At 50.0% G+C, this 24,511-nt stretch overlaps 1 protein-coding gene across 1 annotated transcript; it reads left to right on the forward strand.

The window, feature by feature from the left end:
• Window positions 1–13,088: 13,088 nt before the first annotated feature.
• On the forward strand, window positions 13,089–15,195 carry LOC117853777 (fucosyltransferase 2). The gene is made up of 2 exons (XM_034736062.2): window positions 13,089–13,344; window positions 13,616–15,195. The coding sequence occupies exons 1-2, from the start codon at window positions 13,107–13,109 to the stop codon at window positions 15,085–15,087; spliced, it is 1,710 nt and encodes a 569-aa protein (XP_034591953.1). The 5' UTR covers window positions 13,089–13,106; the 3' UTR covers window positions 15,088–15,195.
• The last annotated feature ends 9,316 nt before the right edge of the window (window positions 15,196–24,511 follow it).

Raw genomic sequence — 24,511 nt, forward strand, 5'->3', positions numbered from 1 at the left:
GCAACCACAACTCATACAATGGTGGAATAGTCGTGTTATAGTCATAAAATCTAGCGTATGAGACGGTTGTTTTGCCAAACAACATCCTCCTTCTCTCTCCTCACCCTCTCTCCTCCACATCAGAAAAAATCCTATGTGGCATTGCATGAGATGACCTATGAGACTGCTGAGTTGTAGCAATGTGACCTAAAGTAAAATGATTAGGCGACATTTTTTATCGTCGAGTCGCCTAATCGTTCCCTGCCTCCGCCCTCTTTCCTTTGTACATGCAACTTCTTCTTCCAACCTCAGGGCAGTCCCAATAGGACATTAATGATAGTTTCTATCCCTCTTAATTGTCATGCCAACTAAGCAATTTGCTGATGTGGCAGTGGATTTATTATGGAGAGAGAGAAACCATTTCTTAGAGAGGAAACCAAGTCCTCACGCGCACCGATGGACTAAGAAACTAGCGAATCTGCATTGGGGAGATCCAAGTAGTTTCTTCTTATTTACTGTCGGATCCTTTGCGTTTGCACTGCTGCTACCCATCACTCGATCTCCTTTACATGATGCACACAGGATCCGGTACTAGAAGGGAGAATGATTGGTTGGATTTTTATTTAGATTCTAGATAAAAAAGTTGCATTGTGAAGGATAATTGCTTGATACAATATCCTAAACTATGGAAACTAAATTGGTTTCTCCCATTGGGAGTGCCCTCGCTCTCAGCCGCGCCTCACGTCCTCCGCTCCGACCGCGCCTCCTCCATCGGCTGCCCGGCCGCGCCTCCTCCATCCTCTGCCTTGTCCCGCCGCTTCCGTGTGCCCAATGCCGACGCGGCCCCTACCCTTCTGCCTATCCTTCGAGCGCCTGTGCACGGGTCTCGTCCAGGCGGCGGACGCCAATGCCGTGGGCGCTGCCGCTTCCCGCTCGAGGAGGTGGATGTGCATGCGATGGGGCTCGCGCTGCGCCATGCGTTTGTGGACCGCGTGTTCTGCGTCGCCGACGAGGACAACGAGTGATTTATCAGGAAGCTCCACAGTCCACGCGCGCATCGACCGCGCTTGGATCCAGATCCTCACCGTCGAGGTGCGGTTCCGGGGCTTGAACGTGGAGGCCGAGTGCCACGTCGGGACCTAGGCGCTGCCAACGCTGGCAAACGCGGTGCTAGACGCGGCCGACTCGCTGCTGGGGCTCACCGGGGTCAACCTCAGCAAGGGGAGGTTGCTCCGCATCTCTGGCGTCATGAGGCCATCCGAGATGTCAGGAAGAAGAGAACAGAGTATTCTTCAGTTAAGCAGAAGGGCAGCAGAGCAAGACGACGCCAAGTTAAAACACTCCATCGACTTCACTGATGCTTTTACTTCTTCATCGGATGGTTATCATCAATTCACCGTAGTGGCCACCGTTTCACCTTTGCTTACAGACAGACAACAGTTACTTTTCGACAGTTAAAAGCTTCTTTTACTTTTACTCCACTGGCCGATATTTTAGGCTTGGGAACTTGGTCTGTGATCCATTATCGAACAAGAAGAATCCTAAGTATCATTTAGTTGTAGCAGTAGCAGTAGTAATCGCCAATTCAGCATCTATCTGTAACTGAATCTTGGTTATCCTCAGTATCCTGCTGCTGTTGCTTCTATTTGCCTTATCTGTTCTTCAGTTCTTGTTCGTTTTCCTCTTCTGAATCTCTCAAATTTCCATCTGGATCTTGTTAATCCTGACAATTGGTATCCAGAGCCAAGGTTGCTCGGCGAGATCCACTCGCTTCCACAGCCAATTCCTTGTTTCTAGTCTGATCGGCGTGGTGGAAGGTGGTTTCAGCACCTGTTTAAACCCCACCCTCCCACCTAGATTCGAGGAAAACACCCAAGTTCCCCAAAGTTTTGCGACTGATTCAGTGCAAGCGAGGGTTACAGAGCACCTGTCTCTGCGTAAAATTCTGTGAGCTAAGCCGATTCAGTTTCGCAGTGGCGAAGGAGTGAGACGGCATTGATTCGGGTTGCAGGACATTTTCCTGTGTAAAATTCCAAGATCGATTCTGCGTCTCTGGCGGCGGTAGACGTTCTTGTGAATCATTTGGGGGAGAGCTTTTACTTGAACCGAATTCACAAGTCGTGAGGATGGCAAAGTTGGATGAAGTGGAAAAGGCGGATCCAAGGTATGCTACAGCTGTAGAAGTGGATGGCCTTCGTCGTACACTTGACGATTTCATGAAGAAACATGAGCAATGCAATGATGTTTTATCCACCACTATGGACAAGATCCTGATTTCTATTGGAAACCTGGGTGTGAAGAATGGAGTGTACAATGTAGAAGACAAAGGTTCAAACTTCAAAGCACCAAATGGTCCTGGTGGTTCTGAGCAGAAACTTACTCAAGCTGGTATTCACCAAACATCCTTTGTCCACAAATCTCAGCATGCTATTCCAGTGCCACAAGCACACCAGCCACAATTTTATACTCCACCACCTATCAAAAGAGCTCATTTTGTGCACAATAGTGGTCCTGAAACTTCAAGGGATGCACAATTGTTAGAACCACGTTTGCATGATTGGGAGAGGCACTATAATCACACTACACAAAAGATGTTATGGGGGCAGGAAGGAGATGATTGTCCATGGTCAGCTAGTGAATTGGAAGCTTTTTATGAAAATTGCCAATCAAGGTGTTAATTAGGAACAGGAAAATCAGGTCAGGGAACCACCAAAATGGGGACAATCCAACCAGCAGCAAATACAGCAACCTCAGAAATTTCAGCAATTCTACAACAAAGATATCCAACCTTTTCCAAGAACCAGTCAAAGCCAATTTAGCAATCATCTAAATTTGAGCACTGAACAGTGGCTAGAGGACCCAAACTCACATTCCCTGAGTTTGAACAAGCTCAACCACCTCCAAGAAAGTAGCTACCCCCAACTCAATTTATAAGACCGCAAAAGTCATGGGTGAGAAAACAAGGACAAAGAGCAGAAGGAAACACAACCTAACACTATTGCTGAACTGAAGGCAGCAAGAAAATGCTTTAAATGCAGAGAACCATGGATGCCAGGTCTGTAAAGGGAAGCAGGTCTACTCAGTAATTCTGGTGGAAAATGAGCAGGGCACAGAAGAAGTGGTTGTGGTCGAAGATACGGCTCAATCAGTGGATGGAGAATACTATGATGCTCATCCAATGCCTAATGTTCAAATTTTCATGTATGCTCTGTGTGGAACTACTCCCTCCAGCAATACTTTTAGCTTGAAACTACAAATTGGCAAACACATTGCTATTGCCTTAGTAGACAGTGGTAGTGATATCTCCTTCATCAATTCTAAATTTGCAGTGAAAACTAAATGTCACATATCTACTGTTGAGCCTATTCAAATATCTGCAGCAAATGGCAAGAATATGATCGGTGAATCTGCATGCTTATCTTGTTAAGTCAAAGAGTATGATGTCATACTTGGCGCTGATTGGATATACACCCACAGCCGAATTGGTCTTAACCTGGTCTTAACCTTAAAACCAGGGAACTCTCTATTACCAAGAATGGTATTAAAACAGTGACATTCATTGATGACGATTTTCCTGACAAAAAGCTGATAATTGGGCCTAAGAAGAAAAAGTCCATCACTGCTGCAATAGTGTTGAACAACGCTGACAAAAACCAGCCACAGCCTTGAAAAGCTTGACCTACCGGTGGAAATTCAGAAACTCTTAACTGAATATAGAGATGTCTTTTTGAAACCAACTTCTTTACCTCCAAAAAGACAAGTGGATCATGCAATTGCACTAATTGATGATTCAAAGATAGTTAATCAAAGACCCTATGGACTACCATTTCATCAGAAAAATGCAATGAAGAGTTAATCAAGCAGATGCTACACTCAAAAATGATAAGGCCCAGTATCAGTCCCTACTCATCTCTAGTTATATTAGTAAAAAATAAAGATGGAACTTGGAGAATGTGTGTAGATTACAGGCAACTGAACACTAACACAGTCAAGAACAAGTACCCAATTCCAATTATTGAGGATTTATTGGATGAGCTATTTGGAACAAAATTTTTCTTCAAAAATGATTTAAGGTCCGGATATAACCAGATTAGAACGCAGGATGAGGACATTGCTAAAACAGATTTCACTAGTCACATGGGTCATTTTGAATATGTGGTTCTACCCTTTGGGCTCACTAATGCTCCAGCCACATTTCAATCATTATCGAACACCGTCTTAGCTGAATTTTTAAGGAAAATTGCATTAGTTTTCTTTGATGACATTTTAATCTACAGTGCTAGTTTGGAAGACCACATTCATCATCTGAAGTCAGTCCTAGAAGTACTGAGGTCAAATCAACTTTTTGCCAAAATGAGCTTTGTTGTACTGAAAATTCCATTAGACCATTCAATTCTATATGTTCGTTATAATGTTATTCCACTATGCCACATTTTGAACAAAGGGTTTAGTGTTTCTTTCCCTTTATTAAATTGTTTGTTTAGCAAGAGATTTGTAATACATTTTACATCAAATTGTGTCACTTTTGACAATTGGATATAGAAGGACGAAATAATTGCTATTGCAAATATTATCAATGTTTTTTAAAAAAACTAAACTTATTGTAAAGTCAAATTGAACAATTTAAAATTTTATTGTGGTAGCAATGCACGGACATTTAACTAGTCCATGCTAAAAGAAGAGAAACAACATACTCCCTCAGTTTCAAATTATAGGTCGTTTTAGCTTTTCTAGATGTATAGTTTTTGGTCTGCACCTAAATATAGTGTATATATAGATGCATAATAATATCATTAACCTAGAAAAAGCAACACGATTTGAAATGGAGGAAGTAAAATCTAAAAAATTCTAGATATTTATTATTTGGTGGACTTCAACTGCTCGGATGCAGCTGGTAATACTCACGAGCCAACATATGATCTCGGCCATACATCTATGGACCCACCGGGAGGCTTGGATAGTCCTACAATACGGGGCTATACACCGAGACATGTCAGACATGGAGACTACCGTGTAGGACCGCGTGGTCTATGTGGAGGATAAGAACTAGTCGAGGATTAGGAAACTACTCATAATAATTAGAGTATGACTCTCTAGTCGAATCCGACTAGTACTCTTGTAAACAACCGATCTGTAACCCTGCCCCTGGCAATACAAGGTGAGGCAGGGACCTCCTCCAAACATCATCATCAATACAATCCAACCAACAGACAGAACGTAGGGTATTACGCGACATAAGCGCTCGAACCTGTCTAAATCGTGTGTTCGAGTTCACCTTTGTGTTCCTGATCTTCGGTGAGCCCCACGCATAAAACACTACCTCGGGTACCCTCTCGGTAGGTTGCCGGGTCTAAACACCAATAGCTGGCGCGCTAGGTAGAGGCTCTCGCCAAAGATCCACTAGCGAACTCGATGGTCCAAGTTATCATCAAGCCAACCATCGCATTCAAAGAAGACGCGACGTTCATCTTTGGCTCCTGGGTCAACGTCGCGGACGGTGCTGGAAACTTCCACCGCTATGTCGTGCTGGCCCCAGAGGAGAAGCACTATGACATCAACCTTCATCGCCAAGCTTTGGAGGATTTCGTTGAAAAATTCATCGAAATTTTTAACCTCTTCTGAGGCTCAAGTGACGAGTCCGAGTAAAACTCGACTTCTCCCACTAGTCGGGCTGGTTCCCACGAGCTGGTGCTCAAGCCATAATGTGAATCGGTCTACGAAACAAGTCAATTCCCGTTCGGACTTTGAAACTTGGGTGTTGTCTACCAAGACACCCTATCCAGATTTCAATCCAATTCAGATTTGATTGAGGACCTCAACTGCTACTCAAATCCGGATGAGGAAATCCCATTATCAGGTCCGCAACAAGGCCTGCTAATCACATCTACTCCACAAGGCAGATTTGTTGTGGTGGAACCGTGCGACTTAAACTGACTTAAGTGCGCCTAATCGCTGTCGGAACAACAATTATACGAAACGCACTTAAAACAGTGTAAGCCCGGTAGTCCGTCGAGTGTCCCTAGGACACTAGAAACATCCACTATGTGTTTCATAGCCGTACATCAGGATCACTTCCACGAAGGGAAAACATCAACAAATATTACATTTTTACAGATATATAGAAGGTGCAAATTATTACAAACCGTAGATTGAAATAAACTTAACAGTGCAAGTTAGACCATTGCTAGGAGTTTTGAACATAAAACCAGTCCAAGGGCAAGTAATTATACAACTAAGTTTTATTCCAGGGTATTGTGAGACCCGTAAATACCCTAGTTCTTCGGGACTTCTTCTTCGGTTGTCCCCTACTGTGCTTCTGAAAACAGCAATAAGGGATCCCTGCGTACGAAGGTACTCAACAAGGCTGACCCAACTAACCAATACAGGTAGGTTTAAAAATACTGTATGATAGCTTTATGGTGTACTGGCTGACTCACAAATTTTGCGGAAAGCTTACTACTAGTAGGACCTTGGTTTTATCATTTTATTTCAGATTATTTCTTACCTAACCATTCTAGGTGAATTAAATATTTTTGAGCAACCAGATGGAACTAAGTCATGCAGCATATTAATTTAAGGAAAACATTACAATCCACTAGATTACTCTACGATGCTTAAGCGATGATCAAGTGCATTCATAACCAAGAATTGCAGCGATCCGGACCGATTTACATCCTGCAGGAGATACCTAATTACCAGCTATGCACAAATGATCGGGTTGCACATAACAACCTTTCGATTAGTAGTACCCAAAGATCAGAAATATAACTACCCGAACCCAGGGACGCACCCCCACATGGGACCCCACGTCTGGCCTGATCTCCATGTGAGCTTCAGGTTACGCCCCTGCCATTCTCCAGCACGACAAGCACGGGTAAGAACATTTCCAATTAGAGAGCCAACTAACCTACCGGGCTTGCTGGTTCCTGATGGCAGTAAGCAACCAGGTAAAATCACTTGATCATTGGTTAAAACAACGAAAGGTCCTTAACCAACTTAAACTTAGTAGACAGAACTACCATCTCTAACTTTTGTCCACGTCTTCCAAAATTTCAGGTCATTTTCCTTGATTAACATGTACGACACTTTCAACCTTAGGTGATCGAGTAAAAAAGTTACTTCAAAGGGAATCTAAGCATTACTAATCATAGGATGATTATTAAATATTTGAACAGGTGGCAAAGATATCCTATAAACAAGGTGGGATCATGCACAAGAATAGGTTGCAATCAACTTCTAGACTTAATGCATACATAACAAAATAACCCATAATTGGACTCATGAATAATAACTTCTAAAAGTAGATAGGCTTAGATGCACCGGGCCTTGCCTTGATTATCCTCTGAAAATCCTTCCACACAGGGGATCAATTCAACAACCTCTTCGAATTCTTGAGGTTCTTCAGAGAATTCCAAGAAATCCACTTCTAGGGCTAATGTTTCTACATTACGGTGCATGCCATAATTAGAGATGCAAAACTTTTGAAACAAGAGACTATACAACTTATCTTCATGATAAAGTTACAAGTGCACACTAATCTACCCATAAAGATTATCCCACAATTTTAATTTCGTTTAACTACCTAACTTAAGTATCTCCCTTATTTAGAAAAATGTTATAATTAATTTCTAATTTGAAAAACATAAACCCTATGGATTAATGAATATTTGTGAATAATAAAACATTACTTAGAATTTTATTCATTTCATAATACTAAGTATTTATTTAAATACCTTAATCAAAGGCATTAATAAATACTTAAATTTTTATTAGTTTACCCTAGGGTTTAAGAATTTTTAATGCATAAAGGTAAATAAAATACACCTAATGAAATTGGTTTCACTACATTTGGACAATTCTATAAATTATAAAGAATTAAATATGAAAATAGGAATTAAATCTATTTTCTAGAACCAAAAACCAACATTATCCGAAAACCCCCTACTAGACTTTTCTTACTCACCCCCGACCTACCGCCACACGCTGACACGTGGGCCCAGGTCAACAGACCCAACTCCCAGCCTTGACCAAGAGCTGGCCAGTGGGTAAGCACGGTGGCTTGCCGCCAGCAAGGTTTTCGGTGATGGGAACATCCCCACTAAAAAACTAGTGTTCCAAAACACCTCCCAGCTTCAATGAAAAATCTTGCAGAATTTAAATTCAAAGTTGGCTGGTTGTTATTAGTTTCAGACTTGTATTTTCATACCATGAACAGTAACTTCCAATTAACCCCCTTTTGACTTTGAAGTTGAGATACACCTGACTTGAATTTGACTTCAAACTTGATGTCTTTGAATTTTGAATACCTTCAAGGCTTGACTTCTTATTTTTGTCAAATTTCTCCAAATTTTTGAATCTTGAATTTGAATTTTGATCAAATTTGACTTTAGCCATAATACCTTCTTTTCATCCCAATTTCTTCATTAACACTCTAATGGTCATTCTTGAGCCTTTAACAACCTGATTGTTACATTTGTCTACTAGCCCGACATGAAGCCATCCGCTCTCGCCAAGGATGACGAGTCACGCCTTGTTGCGTACCTCAATACCCTCCCTTACCTCTATTACCAGGAGGGTACTCCTCTGTCTCCTATCTACGAAGAAGACAGCCCTACAAATATTATCACATCAAGCTCGACTAGGTTTTTCCCGGAGCGGGAACTACTCAGCATCATCGTCCCTCAAGAGGCTGACGGCAAAGAACAACCAGAGAGGCATCCACGACGTGAGCGCCATCCATACGACGTGTCCGTGGATGAGCTCTTCGCCAACGTATAAGGAGAAGAAATCGAAACTCAAACGACACGACGGCGAGCAAGAAACACGGCATGAGTAGACCGTCGCCGCTGCCTTGCATCTGATCTACTCATCATTAACTTGAACCACATGTTTGAAGCAGCTCAATCACGTCATCGCAGCCATCAACTTGCTTACTCGGGCGATGGTGCAAGAAAAGTACACCAGACAATTGGCTCAGTTGGCAGAGCATGCGTACGAGCAACTCAATCGACAGAACCTGATCAGCTCGGTCTGACGCACCTATTCCCACCATGGCAGTAGCAGCAGGCATCCAAGTCGCAATGAGGCTGCGAGAAATGAGGTCCACAGAATCGAGTGTCCCAGAGCAAGTCAGCACAGGGCAGAAGGTAGTCGGACGGGACCCTCGGGAGGCCGTGGCACCGTAGGCCCTACCTAGAGCCTGAGCAACCTCGCGACCTCCGTCAGCAGATCAATAAGAATTGCGACGCTCGTGACATCATCGAAGGGCACCGCCGCAACCGCGAGTAGGAAGTCGACTACTCAGGAGAAGATTCTGACGGGTTCCCCGCCTTCTCCAAGCGAGTACGCAAGATGGTTCTACGCGCCAAGTTCAAACCTCTGAGTATTACCAAGTACGACGGCAAGCAGGACCCAGTCCAATGGTTGAGGTGCTACTCGCTATCAGTCCAAGCAGCGGGAGGAAACGATGACACAAAAGTCATCTACTTCCCCATTAACATGGAAGCAGGGCCACTCACATGGCTCGAATCCTTAAAAGTGGTCTCCATTGACATGTGGAGTCAACTGAAGGCGGCATTCACAAATAACTTCGCTGGGGCAATGCAACGTCCTGGAAACAAGATCAACTTGTCACAAATCAAACAGCAACAAGGCGAGACTTGTCAAAAATGGGGGATAATGGACCTTTACTCACCTCTTCAATTGGGAAAAAAAATCCTTACAGACCAAATAACTCAGGAAGCCCAACACAACCCACAAAATTATACTGCAGGGCAAAAGGGCCACTAGCCTAATGGTTAGAGCACCTGAGTAGCACCTACCAAGTTTGGATTCAACTCTTTGTGGGAGCGAATTAAACCGGTCTAGAATAAAAAATTATTAAAAAAATGGGTTCAATTCCCTACTGACTTCGGTCAAAAAAATTATACTGCACGTGTAGGTTGGCCCAGTTCCTAGGAGAGTCAACCAAAAAAGTACCAGTTTTCCTTTTTCCTTTTTCTAATCCATGTAATTATTGCATAACTTTGTGCATATTTTTTAATTACCTTACCATTTTGCAAATTTTTGTTCAGAATCTAAAAAAATAGTTCAACATTGCACGTAAATGTGTTCAAATAATACTTAATATGGGATCTTATCTTGTTGAATTAATTTTAACTTAATAAACATATTAAAAAAAGATTTAACATTTCACATAAATATGTTGAAATAATACTTCATATTGGATCTTACCTTGTTTCAACCCCCTACTGATCTCACTAGTATAGAGCAAATAAGGCATTGTACAAAGAGGGGCCAAGCTAGCCCAAAAAGGGGAAAAACAAAGAAGAAGACAAAAGTTATATTTACTAGACTCTTTTATGTGAGTTGAAGGAAGTAAACATTCAAATATCCAACAAGCTATAGGAAAACTTAGATGAAAACCATATACAAACTGATAAAATTGTTAGATCGTGTTGAAAATGTGCAAAAGGTTAGGTGTCCAACTGTGCTAAATGGCTAGCCAAAAAAATCAATAAACTAAAAAGATTACACATGAATCTTGAATAAATGAATAAATAAATAAACAACAAGAGCTTCAATAAAATAAAAAATAATTAAAAGGGATGAATATTAGTTCTTCAATAGAATAAGCTAATAAAATACTCTAGGAAAACAATGGCTTTCTTTATTTTACTAGAGCTATGTTATAGTCGTGTATAATGTGCGACTATATCCTTAATCTTGAAAATTAGAATTGTTTAGTGTTTTAACCATATTTTTAAAATATAAGTTTGAAATGCGACTATATCCTTAATCTTGAAAATTAGAATTGTTTAATGTTTTAACCACATTTTAAAAATATAAGTTTCAAATGTACCACTACGGGAAATAGTAAAGTTGCCGAATGCCACAGTCACTCGGTGAAGACCCAAAAACACTCAGCAAACTGTTTGCCAAGTGTAACACTCGGCATTCAGCACACGACAAATTTTGCGTCGGCAAACAGATTTTCCGACGACCAAAAACACACTCAGCGAAAATTAACACTCGGCGACAACGGCGGTGACGGCGTCCAGGTTAACGGCACGTTTGCCGAGTCCCAGACGGCAGACACTCGGCAAAAACATGAATCTTTGCCGAGTGTCGGCCTTGAGGCACACGGCAAATACGTGAAGCTTTGCCGAGTGTCGGCGCCTTGGCACTCGGCAAATACGTGAAGCTTTGCCGAGTCTCATGGTCGTGGCACTCGGCAAATACGTGAAGCTTTGCCGAGTGTCGGCGCCTTGGCACTCGGCAAATACGTGAAGCTTTGCCGAGTCTCATGGTCGTGGCACTCGGCAAATACGTGAAGCTTTGCCGAGTGTTAGCCAAAACACTCGGCAAAGAAGCGACAGAAGGTGGTGCAACTGTCCACTTTGCCGAGTGTTAAAGCCAAAACACTCGGCAAAGCCCCTCTTTGCCGAGTGTAACACTCAGCAAAGTGGACAGTACCCCTTTTTTACCCGTTTTGTCACGTATAACGGACCCCTCTCAATTCACAATACACATCATCACAGGCATTTGTAATAAACAATCACATGCATAATTCACAACCACCATTACAAGCATTATTCATAAACATCACAGGCATAATCCAACATAAGCATGAAACAAGCCATAAATCCAAGTTCAAGTCACAACTAAGTTTCATCCAAGTTCACAACTAAGTCTAGTTCCGTGGAGGCCAAGGAGACCACTGCAACAAATCTTGGTCTTCATTATTCGAAGCCGCCGATTGATTCTGCACATAGGATGGAACATTCTGAGCTAACATCTAAAGTTGTCAAAATTAAAGTATTCAATCTTAAGCACAATGTGTCAAGTGACTCACATGAGTAGTTGTGGGTGGCTGAGGCGGAGGGAACAACATCGGTGGTGGAGGCAAAGATTGACCCATGCTCGAAGCAAAATTCTGCATGTACTGGAACATCTGGTCCATCCTCATCTGATTTTCTTCCTCCATCCTCCGCCGCATCTCCTCCATCTGTGCCGCCATTTTCTCTTGTTGCTTCCTTGCTGCTTCCACCTGGGCCTACAATATTTCATTGCAATGTTATAATGCAAAGCTAAAGTATAACAACGAACGAACGATGAATGGAAGAGAAAGAACCTGGAGAGCCTCCATCTGGAACTGTGCAGTGGTTGGTCGTGGCTGTATCGTCGGGCTCGAGTCCGTGCTCCTTGCTCGGATCTGGGAGAGAGTGGGAGTAGAGGCCGTGTTGATTACGCCGTTGCCAATCCAATGTCGGCCATGCTTCTTGCCTCCTTCCACCCTCATCACGATTTCTCCATCAATGTCCTCGGAGCTCGGATCGAAGTCTGGCCCGTGAACCTCCCTAGCCATCATTGTATATTCGGTGACACGACTGTGTATGCTAGGATGGTTGTACGCCTCGGACGGGTCATTCGGGTCGAAATCGATATTGACTAATTAATGCACTCGGCGAATAGAAAATACGTCCTTTGTCGAGTGCCCGAGATAATGCACTCGGCGAATAGAAAATACTTGGCAACTTTACTGTTCCCGTAGTGTACGGCTAAATCTTTGTTATATATCGTCTCATACATTACAATCGTATGGTGTTTCTAACCACATTTTTAACAAATTGGTCATATACTACTAACTCTAACCATGCACAGTTTTCGTCCATGATCGACTAATTAAAGCCCCCCTGGTCAAATTAGTGCAGGACAACGATACAATGTCCATTATACCCCTGCAATTAATGGTCTGACAGGATCGAAGTGCCTTGAACTTCGGCGGTAGACCTTGTGTAAATATATCTGCCCGCTAATCTGTGGTGCAAACCCAACAATGCCCTTAGGGCACGAACGTGGCAAGGAAAATTGCAACTTGGTAGTTGGTACTAGTAACTCGATCGAAATCGAACTAATCAATAGTTTCTCAAAGTTAACAAACACATTTCACATGTAGCTTCGCTAGGCTCCAACGCGACGTCTATATGTAGCACAGCATTTAAAAAATCCATACTTGTCAGAGCATTCCAAGTACGTTGCAGACGTGTAGTTGACTTTAATTTGCAAATTGCAATACAACATTCTTGGTCACTTCCAGAAGCCAAGAAGCATTTAGGTACGGTGCGATGGGCAGAGTGAGCACTGTACGAAGGGAACAGCGGCACTGGGCGGAGATCGAAGAGGCTTGGCGTTCCATGGAGATGGAGAAGCCGGCGGTCGACGTCAAGCGGTGGAGCTGGGCGATCAGTGCGGTTCTCGCCGCCGTCGTGTTGACCGCGCCGCCCCTCGTCATCCTCCTCGGCGGCCGCAACTTTGGAGTGCCGGGGGTTTGGATCCAGACTGCCGTCGCCGGCTTACGCAAAGGTAAACCCTATTCACTGCTTGCACGTACTCAAAACTTCTAAAACATTCGATGATTTCATAAATCCCCGTTAATTTAGGTTGTTAATGGGCATTGTTAACTTAGAAAGTGTCTTATTAGAAAGGAGTAGCGTATTGTGTCTAACATTATTTTCCTTTTTTGTTGTTATTTATATGCTGTGTACATAGAAGGATCTGATATTCTTTTTGTTGTGGGCTGAGTAATTAAAATCGACAAAGAAGATTTCCTTATCCTGAGATCACTTGTTTGCAGGTTCAAGTGATCTCACCTTGCGCCACGACGACAGGCTTCTCGGCGGCCTACTGGTTGACGGTTTCGACGAGGAATCCTGCCACAGCAGGTACCAATCCGCCATGTACCGCCGGAACCCCGGCAGGCGACCCTCCCCGTACCTCATCGCCAAGCTGCGGCGGCACGAAGCTCTGCAACGGCGGTGCGGCCCGGGCACCGCGGCCTACAGCGACGCCCTAGAGCAGCTCAAGTCCGGCAAGAGCGTCGCGTCGCCGGAATGCAGGTACATAGTCTCCCTGCCGTACCAGGGCCTCGGGAACCGGATCCTCGCCGTCGCGTCGGCGTTCCTGTACGCGCTGCTCACCGACCGCGTCCTCCTCATCGACCCCAGCGACGGCATGGACGAGCTGCTCTGCGAGCCGTTCCTCGGGGCCACGTGGCTGCTGCCACCGGGCTTCCCGCTGGCAGGCTACGCCACCTTCAGCAACGACACCGCCGAGACCTACGGGAACATGCTGAGGAACAAGGTGATCGGGGCTGACGCCGCCGCCGACATCTCGCCGGCGCAAACGCCCGCGTTCGCGTACGTCTACCTCCACAGCGACGCGAGCGCCCATGACAAGAACTTCTTCTGGGACGAAGACCAGAGGCTGCTCCGCGACATCCAGTGGCTGGTGATGAGGACGGACAACTACATCGTGCCGGGGCTGTTCCTCGCGAACGCGTTCCGGGGGGAGCTCGACCTGATGTTTCCGGAGCCGGACGCCGTGTTCCACCACCTCGGCCGGTACCTCTTCCACCCGACCAACCACGTCTGGGGCCTCGTCACGCGCTACCACAACGCCTACCTCGCCGGCGCCGCGCAGCACGTCGGCATCCAGGTGCGCGTCTTCGGCGCCCAGCCGAACTCGCCGGAGCTCCTGGAGCAGATCACCTCGTGCACGCAGAGGCACAAGCTGCTCTCCGAAGTGCTCGCCGCGGGAGAGCCGATGACGATGCCGCCGCCGCCGGCGTCCCGTGCCAAGTCGAAGGCCGTTCTCGTCACGTCCCTCAAGCCCTGGTACCACGAGAAGCTCAAGAGCATGTACTGGGAGCACGCGGCGGCGAACGGGGAGGTGGTGAGCGTGCACCAGCCGAGCCACGAGGAGTTCCAGCGCTTCGGCGTCAGGTCGCACGACGCCAAGGCGTGGGCCGAGATCTACCTGCTGAGCCTGGCCGACGCGCTGGTGACCACCAGCCAGTCGACGTTCGGGTACGTTGCGCAGGGGCTTGGTGGCCTCAGGCCGTGGGTGATGTACAAGCCGGACAACGACACGACGGTGCCGGACCCACCGTGCGGCCGGGCCGTGTCGATGGAGCCGTGCTTCTTCGCGGCGCCGAACTATAATCTCTGGAAGAAGCAATGGTTGGACGCCAGTACGATTGTGCCACACGTCCAGCGATGCGCCGACTTCGCCTGGGGAGGCCTGATGCTGGTTGGTCGGAACGAATAGGTTGGAGTTGTGCTACGAGTATTTGTTGAAGATATACCGTGTGACGATTATGAAGATGATCTTCCATGTTTATGTACTTCTGAAGAAGTAGAGTAATCGCACGAGTTAGTCCTTTGAGTATAAAATTTGTAGGAAAAAAAAAGGTCTGACTTCCTCTTTGTCCCCAGATGCTCCCGTGCTCCCGGCCCATGTGCATCGCACATCCGACGGTGCAGCTCGGGGCACTGTTTGGACCGCGGGTGATATTTTCAGAAAGTTTGAGGGCTAAAACGTAAACTTGGACGTTTGGACCGCGGCCCATGTACTTCCTCCTTTTTTTTTACAGGGCCGGGAGCACGGGAGCATCTGGGGTGCGGGAGTACCCCAACTCTCCTCCTTTGTTGAGCGACTCTTTGAGGAATGAGGACATAGGGTACTGTAGTTTATTATGAAAAGGTGAGTATGCTGCTCTCGGCTCTGCTGCCCTTCGTTTTTTGCAAACTCTTGCATTCCGATGGAATTAGATTTAAGCTAAATTAAACGCTAGACCTTGTTGACGTGAAAACATGTCACACCAAAAATACTTGAGCACGTGACGTGCAACACGATGCTGAGGCCGGTGAGATCAGTTTCACCGGATCACCAGTGAAGTTCCAACAATGTCCACCCGGGAAGGATCCCGCTGGAGGTAGACGCATGTTGGGTTACCCTAGGCTCGGTAGGATAGCTAGGTACCTCCTCGTACCATGAAGATAAGAGAAGAACAACACATGAGTTTGGAAAAGTAGAGTAAAAAGGATAAATGATGGAAAAGATAAAAAAAACATATGTTAATCGATCGATTGTATATCCTCAATCGGCTGTGGCTCTTTATATTTACAGGGAGGGGAGGTCTTGCCCCATTAGAATTTGAAACACTTTTCAAATTCTTGTTAAAATGCAATTCCTAACTTAGACAGTCAGACTATACAAACCAAACTGGTCTTACCGGTTTTATCAGATGCAGATTTCTTGAAGTCATAACTCCCTCTTTTGAACTTCAAATTGAACATTCAACATATATATTTTGATCGTCTTGACAAGAGCTACGAAATGGTGAAGTCAAACTTTGGTCCGATTTGTCTAGACCTGCCAATTCTGGTTGTGAACAGAACTAACGTTTAGAAACACGAGATCATGCTGCCAATACACGGTGCTAAGTAACGGGATAATAATATAGAAGGCTGTGAAAAGAATCTTGCTGTTAACAAAAATGGGGCACATAATCGTTTGTGATAGTCGAATGACACGTGTTTTTAATTTAAAAAACAACGCATTTTCCCTTCAAGGCAAATGAAAAATATCAGTTACGGTATTCAATCATAAAAGCAAATTTCATATTGGTCTTTCTAAGATTATCACATGCACAAAAATCTTTGAATTGATGATTGAAATAATCCTTCCAATGCTGTTTGACTGGTTGCATGCTGGGCCGTTAAACCTCCTACATATGCAACCTTTCACTACCCTATGCTTCCTGGATGCTATTTAGGTCCTGTTTGTTTGAGCGCTTTAGCATTCCAAGCTTTCTAGAAAGCTGACTTTTGGAAAGCTAACATCATTTGACAAAGTTGACTTTTGGAAAGTGTTGGGGGAAATATTAACGATCCCCTACGACACCATTTAAGGAAGCAGACACGGAGGCCCGGGCCCACCTAGACGTGATCAAAGCTCCGCCTCGCCCGACCAAGACGCCAGGATTGGGAACGTCCGACCCCCCCTCCCGCAAAGTTTCCGCCTCGCCCGACCGCGACCCCGGGGTCGGGAGTGCCCGACCCCTCGCATCCGGGTTCCACCTCGTCCGACCCCAAGCAAAGGGGTCGGGCGCGCTGGGCCCCCCTCGGAGCGGGGATCCCCCTCGGATGCGGTCCAGATGAGCAAAACAGACAAAATCCTGTGGGTCCCCCCGTCGGCCTCGTCATAAATGCGCCGCAGGCCTGGCAGAGGGATGGTCGACCGCGTTCCTCACGCAACCTGGCGCAAGTACCCGTGCACGACCGCCCTGTACATGCTACAGTGCCGGCGGCCGGCTCCCATTCACCGCAGGGTACTCATGGCCTGCGCCGACCGGAGCAAAGGAGAGAGCGGCCTGTCCTCGGGTCCCACGCACCCTCGGGTCCCGCGCATCCAGCAGCACGAATGTGACGCTCTCCCTCTCAGCAGCCATCGCCTGAGCAGCAGCATCCACCGTCCTCCCTAACGGACGCTGGGGAAACGACGGAACGCCCTCATCATGATCTGATACCTACGAACATCGAAGGAGCTATCTGTAGGGAGGAACAACACTTGGCATACGGCGGCCTCCCCCTCCGGCAGGCGCACTGGCGTTCAACCAGGGCCGGCAGAGGCGTCGGACGCCCAGGGTCTTGCTCCTCCTTCCTGCCGTAACTTTTACCATTCTACGCTTTACTCTTTACAGTCCTCTTTACTCGATCCCAATTGTAACTCCGGCCATCTCCTTGCGATATAAAAGGCGGAACCCAGGGCCGGAGGGGGGATCAGCTTCTTCTCGGACAAGCCATAGCACACAGCGACTCTTCCTGAGAGCGCAAGTACAAAGAGACTTGGGACCAGTCCCTCTCTCGTCCATCTGTAACCCCCTACTACAGAACCCCGCGTGGGCAACACGAACATCCTCGATACTGGACGTAGGGCTTCCTTTGCCCGAACCAGTCTAAACCCGTGTCTCCCACGCAACCATCTGAGGCTTACGCGCATAAAAGAAATTTACTAGTCTAAGTCTTGATCCGCTGATCTTGACAACGACAGTTGGCGCGCCAGGTAGGGGACCTTTGCGCGTTCATCTCTAGCCCCAGATGGCCAATTACCATAGCAGCTTCGCTCCGGGCTCCCTGATCCGTTTCGGGAGCCTGGACTTCCTGGCCACCGGGGAAGGGATCGAGCTGATCCCTGTCCTCGTCTTGCCCGCTCGTCCTGCTGCCCTCGGCCTCGCCGCCAGGACGGCGGCGAGCGGCCGGTCGCCTACTGGAAGAACCTCACCAGGGGGACAGCCCTTCGGGCTACGCAACGCCACGGGGGCTTACGGTCGCCTCCTAGCGCGGTCCTTGACCACGCCGCCCGCGAGCAACGAGCTCGTGGACGTGGCGAGGACAATCACCGACGCTGGCTCCAGTAACGGGAGTCCCCGTCCCTCGCGCGAGTGCCTTATGGTGGACGCGCACTCCGAGGGGTCCAACGGCGATGGTGCCGAGGGGAGACAACGGGTTCCCCCCTCGCGCGCCGCAGCTACAACTGGAGCCTTACCCAGGGCCCCAGAGTGCTCTCGGCAACCAGAAGCGCACGCGGGCGCTCGCCAAGAGATAGAGCACCCCCACCACGAGAGGGGAGCGCGGCAACGGGCGCGCGACGTCTAGGAACGCATCTGTGCGGACGGAGAACGTCCACCGCTCTTTGCCCGCGCTAGCCAAAACGTCGCCGCCGCGGCGGTATTGCTCCGACAGCTCCCCGAGCCAGCGACGCCCGAGGAGCGACGGGCACGCCAAGAGATGCGAAACCTGCTCGAGTGCGCTGCCGTCCAGCAGGCGGAAAGTTCAGCGTCTCGGCGACGCGGGCAGAACGCTAGCCGGGCGACGCAGGGCGCGCCCCCGGAACGGCGGGGGGAATCTGTCCATCAACCCCCTCCGGGGGCGAAGCCGCATCCGCCCGACGAACCCCGCCGCCCGCGGTAGGCGAGGCTCGGTCCGTCCACCAGCGCGTCGGTCTCGTCCGCAACGCCCGCGACACCCTGAACGCGCGGAGGCGCTCCCGCGCGGACAGGGGGGACGGGGCCGATCGAGGCTACCACGTTCACCGTGGTGGGCGCTACGACAGCGGGGAAGACTGCAGCCCGAGCCCCGGAGCGGCAGGGCCTCGGGCCTTCTCCGCGCGCATCCTAAATGCGCCCTTTCCGCCGCGCTTCAGGCAACCCACGAGTGTAGCCAAATACTCGGGGGAGACAAATCCTGGAGTATGGCTCAGCGATTACCGGCTTGCATGTCAAGCTGGCGGGACGGACGATGACCTGTTTATCATCCGCAACCTACCCCTTTTTCTGGCAGACTCCACGCGAGCCTGGCTAGAACATATCCCTTCAGGACGCATTCACAACTGGAACGACCTGAAAGAGGTTTTCGTAGGAAACTTCCAAGGGACGTACACGCGCCTCGGCAACTCCTGGGATCTCCGGAGCTGCCGTCAGGGGTTGGACGAGTCCTTCCGGGATTACATCCGGCGATTCTCCAGAAAGCGCACCGAGCTCTCCAACGTCGCCGACGCCGACGTCATAGGAGCCTTCCTAGCAGGGACCTCTTGCCGGCCCCTCATCCACGAGCTAGGGCGCCGAGGCCCGCGAACCACGGAAGAGCTCCTCAACATCGCCACTAGCTACGCCTCTGGCGAAGAGGCTGTCGGAGCGATCTTCGATCGTTCCAAAGGCAAGGCGAAACGGGAGGAGGACGCCGATGAAGGCACCTCCAACCGCCAGCAGAAGAAGAAGGGCAAGCAGCAGCGCGAGGCCCCCCTCGTGGCCGCGGTCGAGCGCAAGCGGGGGCAGCCGCCCCCCGACGCCCCTCCCGGCTTCTTCGACAAGCTGCTCGAGGGACCGTGCCCGAACCACGAGTTCCCCGTCAAGCACGCCTACAAAGACTATAACCTCATGAAGAGGTACTTTGTGGGCAATCCGGTGAAAGGTGACCAAAAGCGGAAACCCGACGAGGAAAAGAAGGGCGACGAAGAGAAGAAAGACGGCTTTCCTAAGGTCGACGGCTGCTTCATGATCTTCGGGGGCTCCACAGCGTACGACACCAAGCGCCAGCAAAAGCAGGAGCGCCGGGAGGTCTACGCGGCCGAGCCTGCAACTCCGGCTTTCCTCAATTGGTCCGGACCGGCCATCACCTTCGATAGGTCCGACCACCCGGGACGCGTCTGGCATCCGGGGCACTACCCACTCGTCGTCGACCCCATCATCGGTACGACGCGCCTCACCAAGGTACTCATGGATGGGGGCAGCGGCCCCAACCTCCTCTACGCCGAGACTCTCGATGCTATGGGGATCGATCGCTCCTGCCTCCGTCCCAGCATGGCACCCTTCCATGGCGTCGTGCCAGGGAAGCAGGCGATGCCTCTTGGGCAGATCGACCTGCCCGTCACGTTCGGGACCCCTTCCAACTATAGGAAGGAGGTCCTCACCTTCGAGGTGGTAGGGTTTCACGGAACCTACCATGCCATCTTGGGACGGCCGTGCTACGCGAAGTTCATGGCAATCCCCAACTACACATACCTCAAGCTCAAGCTGCCGGGGCCCAATGGGGTCATCACCGTCGGCACAACCTTCCAGAAGGCATATGAGTGCGACGTGGAGTGTTGCGAGTATGCCGCGGCCATCACCATCACCAGCAACATGGCGGTCCAGCTTGCCGAGGTGATCGAAGATCAGCCCGACGCCAAGCAGTCGAGCACCTCCTTTGAGCCCACCATAGGTATCAAAGAAGTTCCCCTCGATCCCGGCTGTTCCAACGGTGGGGTTGTGCGGATCAGCACGGCCCTATCCCCCAAATAGGAAAGCGCGCTCGTCGACTTCCTCCGCGCGAACAGCGACGTCTTCGCGTGGAAGCCCTCGGATATGCCGGGCATCCCGAGAGAAGTCGCCGAGCATTCCTTGAACATTAGGGCTGGCTCCAAACCAGTGAAGCAAGGCTTGCGCCGTTTCGACGAAGAAAGGCGCAGGGCCATTGGTGAAGAGCTCCGGAAGCTCCTGGCGGCCGGGTTCATCAAGGAAGTGCGCCACCCCGAGTGGCTAGCAAATCCTGTCCTTGTACCAAAAAAGAACGGGAAATGGAGGATGTGTGTCGATTATACCGGTCTCAACAAAGCGTGTCCGAAGGATCCGTTTCCTTTGCCACGCATAGATCAAATAGTCGACTCAACCGCCGGGTGCGAAACCCTCAGCTTCCTCGACGCATATTCCGGCTACCACCAGATCACGATGAAAGAGGCCGACCAGCTCGCTACCTCCTTCATCACCCCCTTTGGTCCCTACTGCTACGTTAAGATGCCGTTCGGCCTCAAAAACGCGGGGGCCACCTTCCAGCGATGCATGCTGAAGTGCTTCGGGGATCTCATCGGGCGGACCATTGAGGCCTACGTCGACGACATCGTGGTTAAATCCAGAAAGGGCGACCAGCTCGTTCCCGACCTGGAGCTAGCCTTCGAAAGGCTGAGGGATAAGCGTATTAAGCTTAATCCCGAGAAATGTGTGTTCGGTGTCTCAAGAGGCATGCTGTTAGGCTTCATCATCTCGGTGCGCGGCATCGAGGCAAACCTAGAGAAGATAGCGGCCATCAGCGACATAGGGCCGATCCGAAACATAAAGGGAGCACAGCGCGTCATGGGATGCTTAGCATCCCTAAGCCGCTTCATCTCGCGCCTCGGCGAGCGAGGTCTTCCTCTCTATCGGCTCCTGAAGAAATCTGACCGCTTCGAATGGACCAGCGAGGCCCAGGAGGCACTTGACCGACTCAAGGACCTCCTGACGAAGGCCCCAATTCTAGTGCCGCCCGCTGACGGCGAGACCCTTCTGCTCTACGTCGCGGCGACCACCCAGGTGGTCAGCGCGGCCCTAGCAGTGGAGCGGGAGGAGGAGGGGCACGCTCTTAAGGTACAACACCCGGTGTACTTCATCAGCGAAGTCTTGTCCGAGTCCAAGGCACGATATCCACAGATCCATAAGCTCGTCTACGCCGTCCTCATCACGAAGAGGAAGCTGCGTCACTACTTCACCTCCCACCCGGTAACGGTCGTCTCTTCATTCCCGCTTGGTGAAGTAATCCGGAACCCAAATGCAACAGGAAGGATCGCGAAGTGGGCGCTTGAGCTTATGGACCAGGGTATCACCTACGTCCCCCGCACCGCCATTAAGTCCCAGGTACTTGCCGACTTCGTGGCCGAGTGGACGGAGGTACAAGCACCGTCGGCGATAGAGGAGCAGGAGTACTGGACGATGTACTTCGACGGGTCACTGATGAGGGCCCGCGCCGGAGCAGGCCTCGTCTTCGTCTCTCCGTTGGGCGTGCGCATCAGGTACATGATCCGCCTCCATTTTCCTGCATCCAACAATGTCGCTGAGTATGAGGCCCTACTCAACGGACTCCGCATCGCCATCGAGCTGGGAATCCGTCGGCTAGACGTCCGGGGCGATTCTCAGTTGGTCGTCGAGCAAGTCATGAAGGAGTGGAGCTGCCACGACCCCAAAATGGCCACCTACTGCAACGAGGTCCGTAAGCTCAAGGACAAGTTCGACGGGTTGGAGCTCAACCACGTCGCAAGGCGCTTCAACGAAGCCGCTGACGAGCTCGCGAAGGCAGCGTCCGGCCGGATGCCCGTCCCCGACGGCGTTTTTGTTAGCGACCAGCCGAAGCCTTCAATTCGTTATCTGGAGCCAGCAGGGGTCGGCGAGGCATGCCCAGCCCTGGGGTCGGGACCCGAGCCGGGGGAGGTCGGCAGCGCGCCACCTATCCCGGACCCGAGCACCGGTCCCGAGGGAATCAACGCTGCCTTACCCGACCCAGCCCTAGAAGCCAAGCCATCCGACCCCGTGGTTATGGAAATCGCGGCGGGCCCCGCGGCGGGGGCCGACCCCCCGACCGACTGGAGAGCCCCGTACCTCGACTACCTTGTCCGCGACACGCTCCCGGCAGACAAAACAGAAGCCCGCAGGATCGCGCGCCGTGCGAAATCCTTCACCATCATCGACTAGGAGCTCTACAAGAGAAGTCACACTGGGATCCTCCAGTGCTGCATCCCGATCGAGCAGGGAAAGGCGCTGATCCAGGATATCCACGCCGGGGCTTGTGGTCACCACGCTGCGCCAAGGACGCTTGTTGGCAACGCCTTCCGACAAGGTTTTTACTCGCCAACCGCGGTCGCGGCTGCTACCCAGGTAGTCCGCACCTGTGAAGGATGCCAGTTCTTTGCCCGTCAAACCCACCTGCCCGCGCAGGCGTTGCAAACCATCCCCATCACGTGGCCGTTCGCGGTCTGGGGGCTGGATCTCGTCGGACCCTTCAAAAGGGCGCCCGGGGGCTTCACCCATCTGCTCGTCGCTGTCGACAAGTTCTCCAAATGGATCGAAGCAAGGCCAGTGGCGCAAATCAGGTCCGAGCAAGCGGTACAGTTCTTCACCGACATCATCCACCGCTTCGGGATCCCAAATTCCATCATCACCGACAACGGCACGCAGTTCACTAGGAAGAGATTTCTCCAGTTCTGTGACGACCACCACATTCGAGTGGATTGGGCGGCAGTGGCGCACCCCCGCACGAACGGGCAAGTCGAGCGAGCCAACGGTATGATACTCCAGGGTCTCAAGCCACGGATCTTCGACCGCCTTAAAAAGTTCGGCGGACGGTGGGTTGCGGAGCTCCCAGCAGTCCTCTGGAGCTTGAGGACGACCCCCAGCCGGGCGACAGGGCTCACCCCGTTCTTCATGGTCTACGGGTCAGAGGCCATCTTGCCCACCGACCTAGAGTACGGGTCGCCGAGGGTCAAAGCATACGACGAACAGGGAAACCAGGCGTTACTCGAGGACGCACAAGATCAACTCGACGAGGCGCGAGATGTAGCCCTACTCCACTTGGCTAAATACCAGCAGGCCCTACGGCGTTACCACAGCCGCAGGATACAAGGCCGCGCCTTCAACGTCGGTGATTTAGTGCTCCGCCTCGTCCAAGATAACAGGGGTCGGCACAAGTTGACTCCCCCATGGGAAGGCCCGTTCATCGTCGCACAAGTGCTACGGCCAGGCACCTACAAGCTGGCAACTCCCGACGGGCAAATCTTCAGCAACGCCTGGAACATAGAACAGCTAAGGCGCTTTTACCCATAGCTTTTATTTCCAAGTTATGCATAATCTTGCCGTCTTTTCCGTTCTTTCGTCCAAGCTCAGGGGCATCCGACCATGGCCTCGTCCCAGGGTCGCATACCCCTCGGAGGCTACCAGTTTTGTTTTTCTGCGAAAAAAGAAACCCTGAGCCACCTTGGCTCAGGTCCTTTCGTTTAAGCTCAGGGGCATCCGACCCTGGCCTCGTCCCAGGGTCGCATACCCCTCGGGGGCTTCCAGTTTTGTTCTTCTGCGAAAAAAGAAACCCTGAGCCACCTTGGCTCAGGTCCTTTCGTTTAAGCTCAGGGGCATCCAACCCTGGCCTCGTCCCAGGGTCGCATACCCCTCGGGGGCTACCAGTTTTGTTCTTCTGCGAAAAAAGAAGGCCTTTTCCTTTAAGCTCAGGGGTATCCGACCCTGGCCTTGCTCCAGGACCGCATAGCCCTCGGGGGCTATCAGGGGTCCCGACCCCAGCCGCTGGGCGCCACCTAAAAAGAAAACGGTTTTTTCTTTTCTCAGTCTGAGCACTCC

This window comes from Setaria viridis, chromosome 4, assembly GCF_005286985.2.
Source record: "Setaria viridis chromosome 4, Setaria_viridis_v4.0, whole genome shotgun sequence".
Lineage (NCBI taxonomy): Eukaryota > Viridiplantae > Streptophyta > Magnoliopsida > Poales > Poaceae > Setaria > Setaria viridis.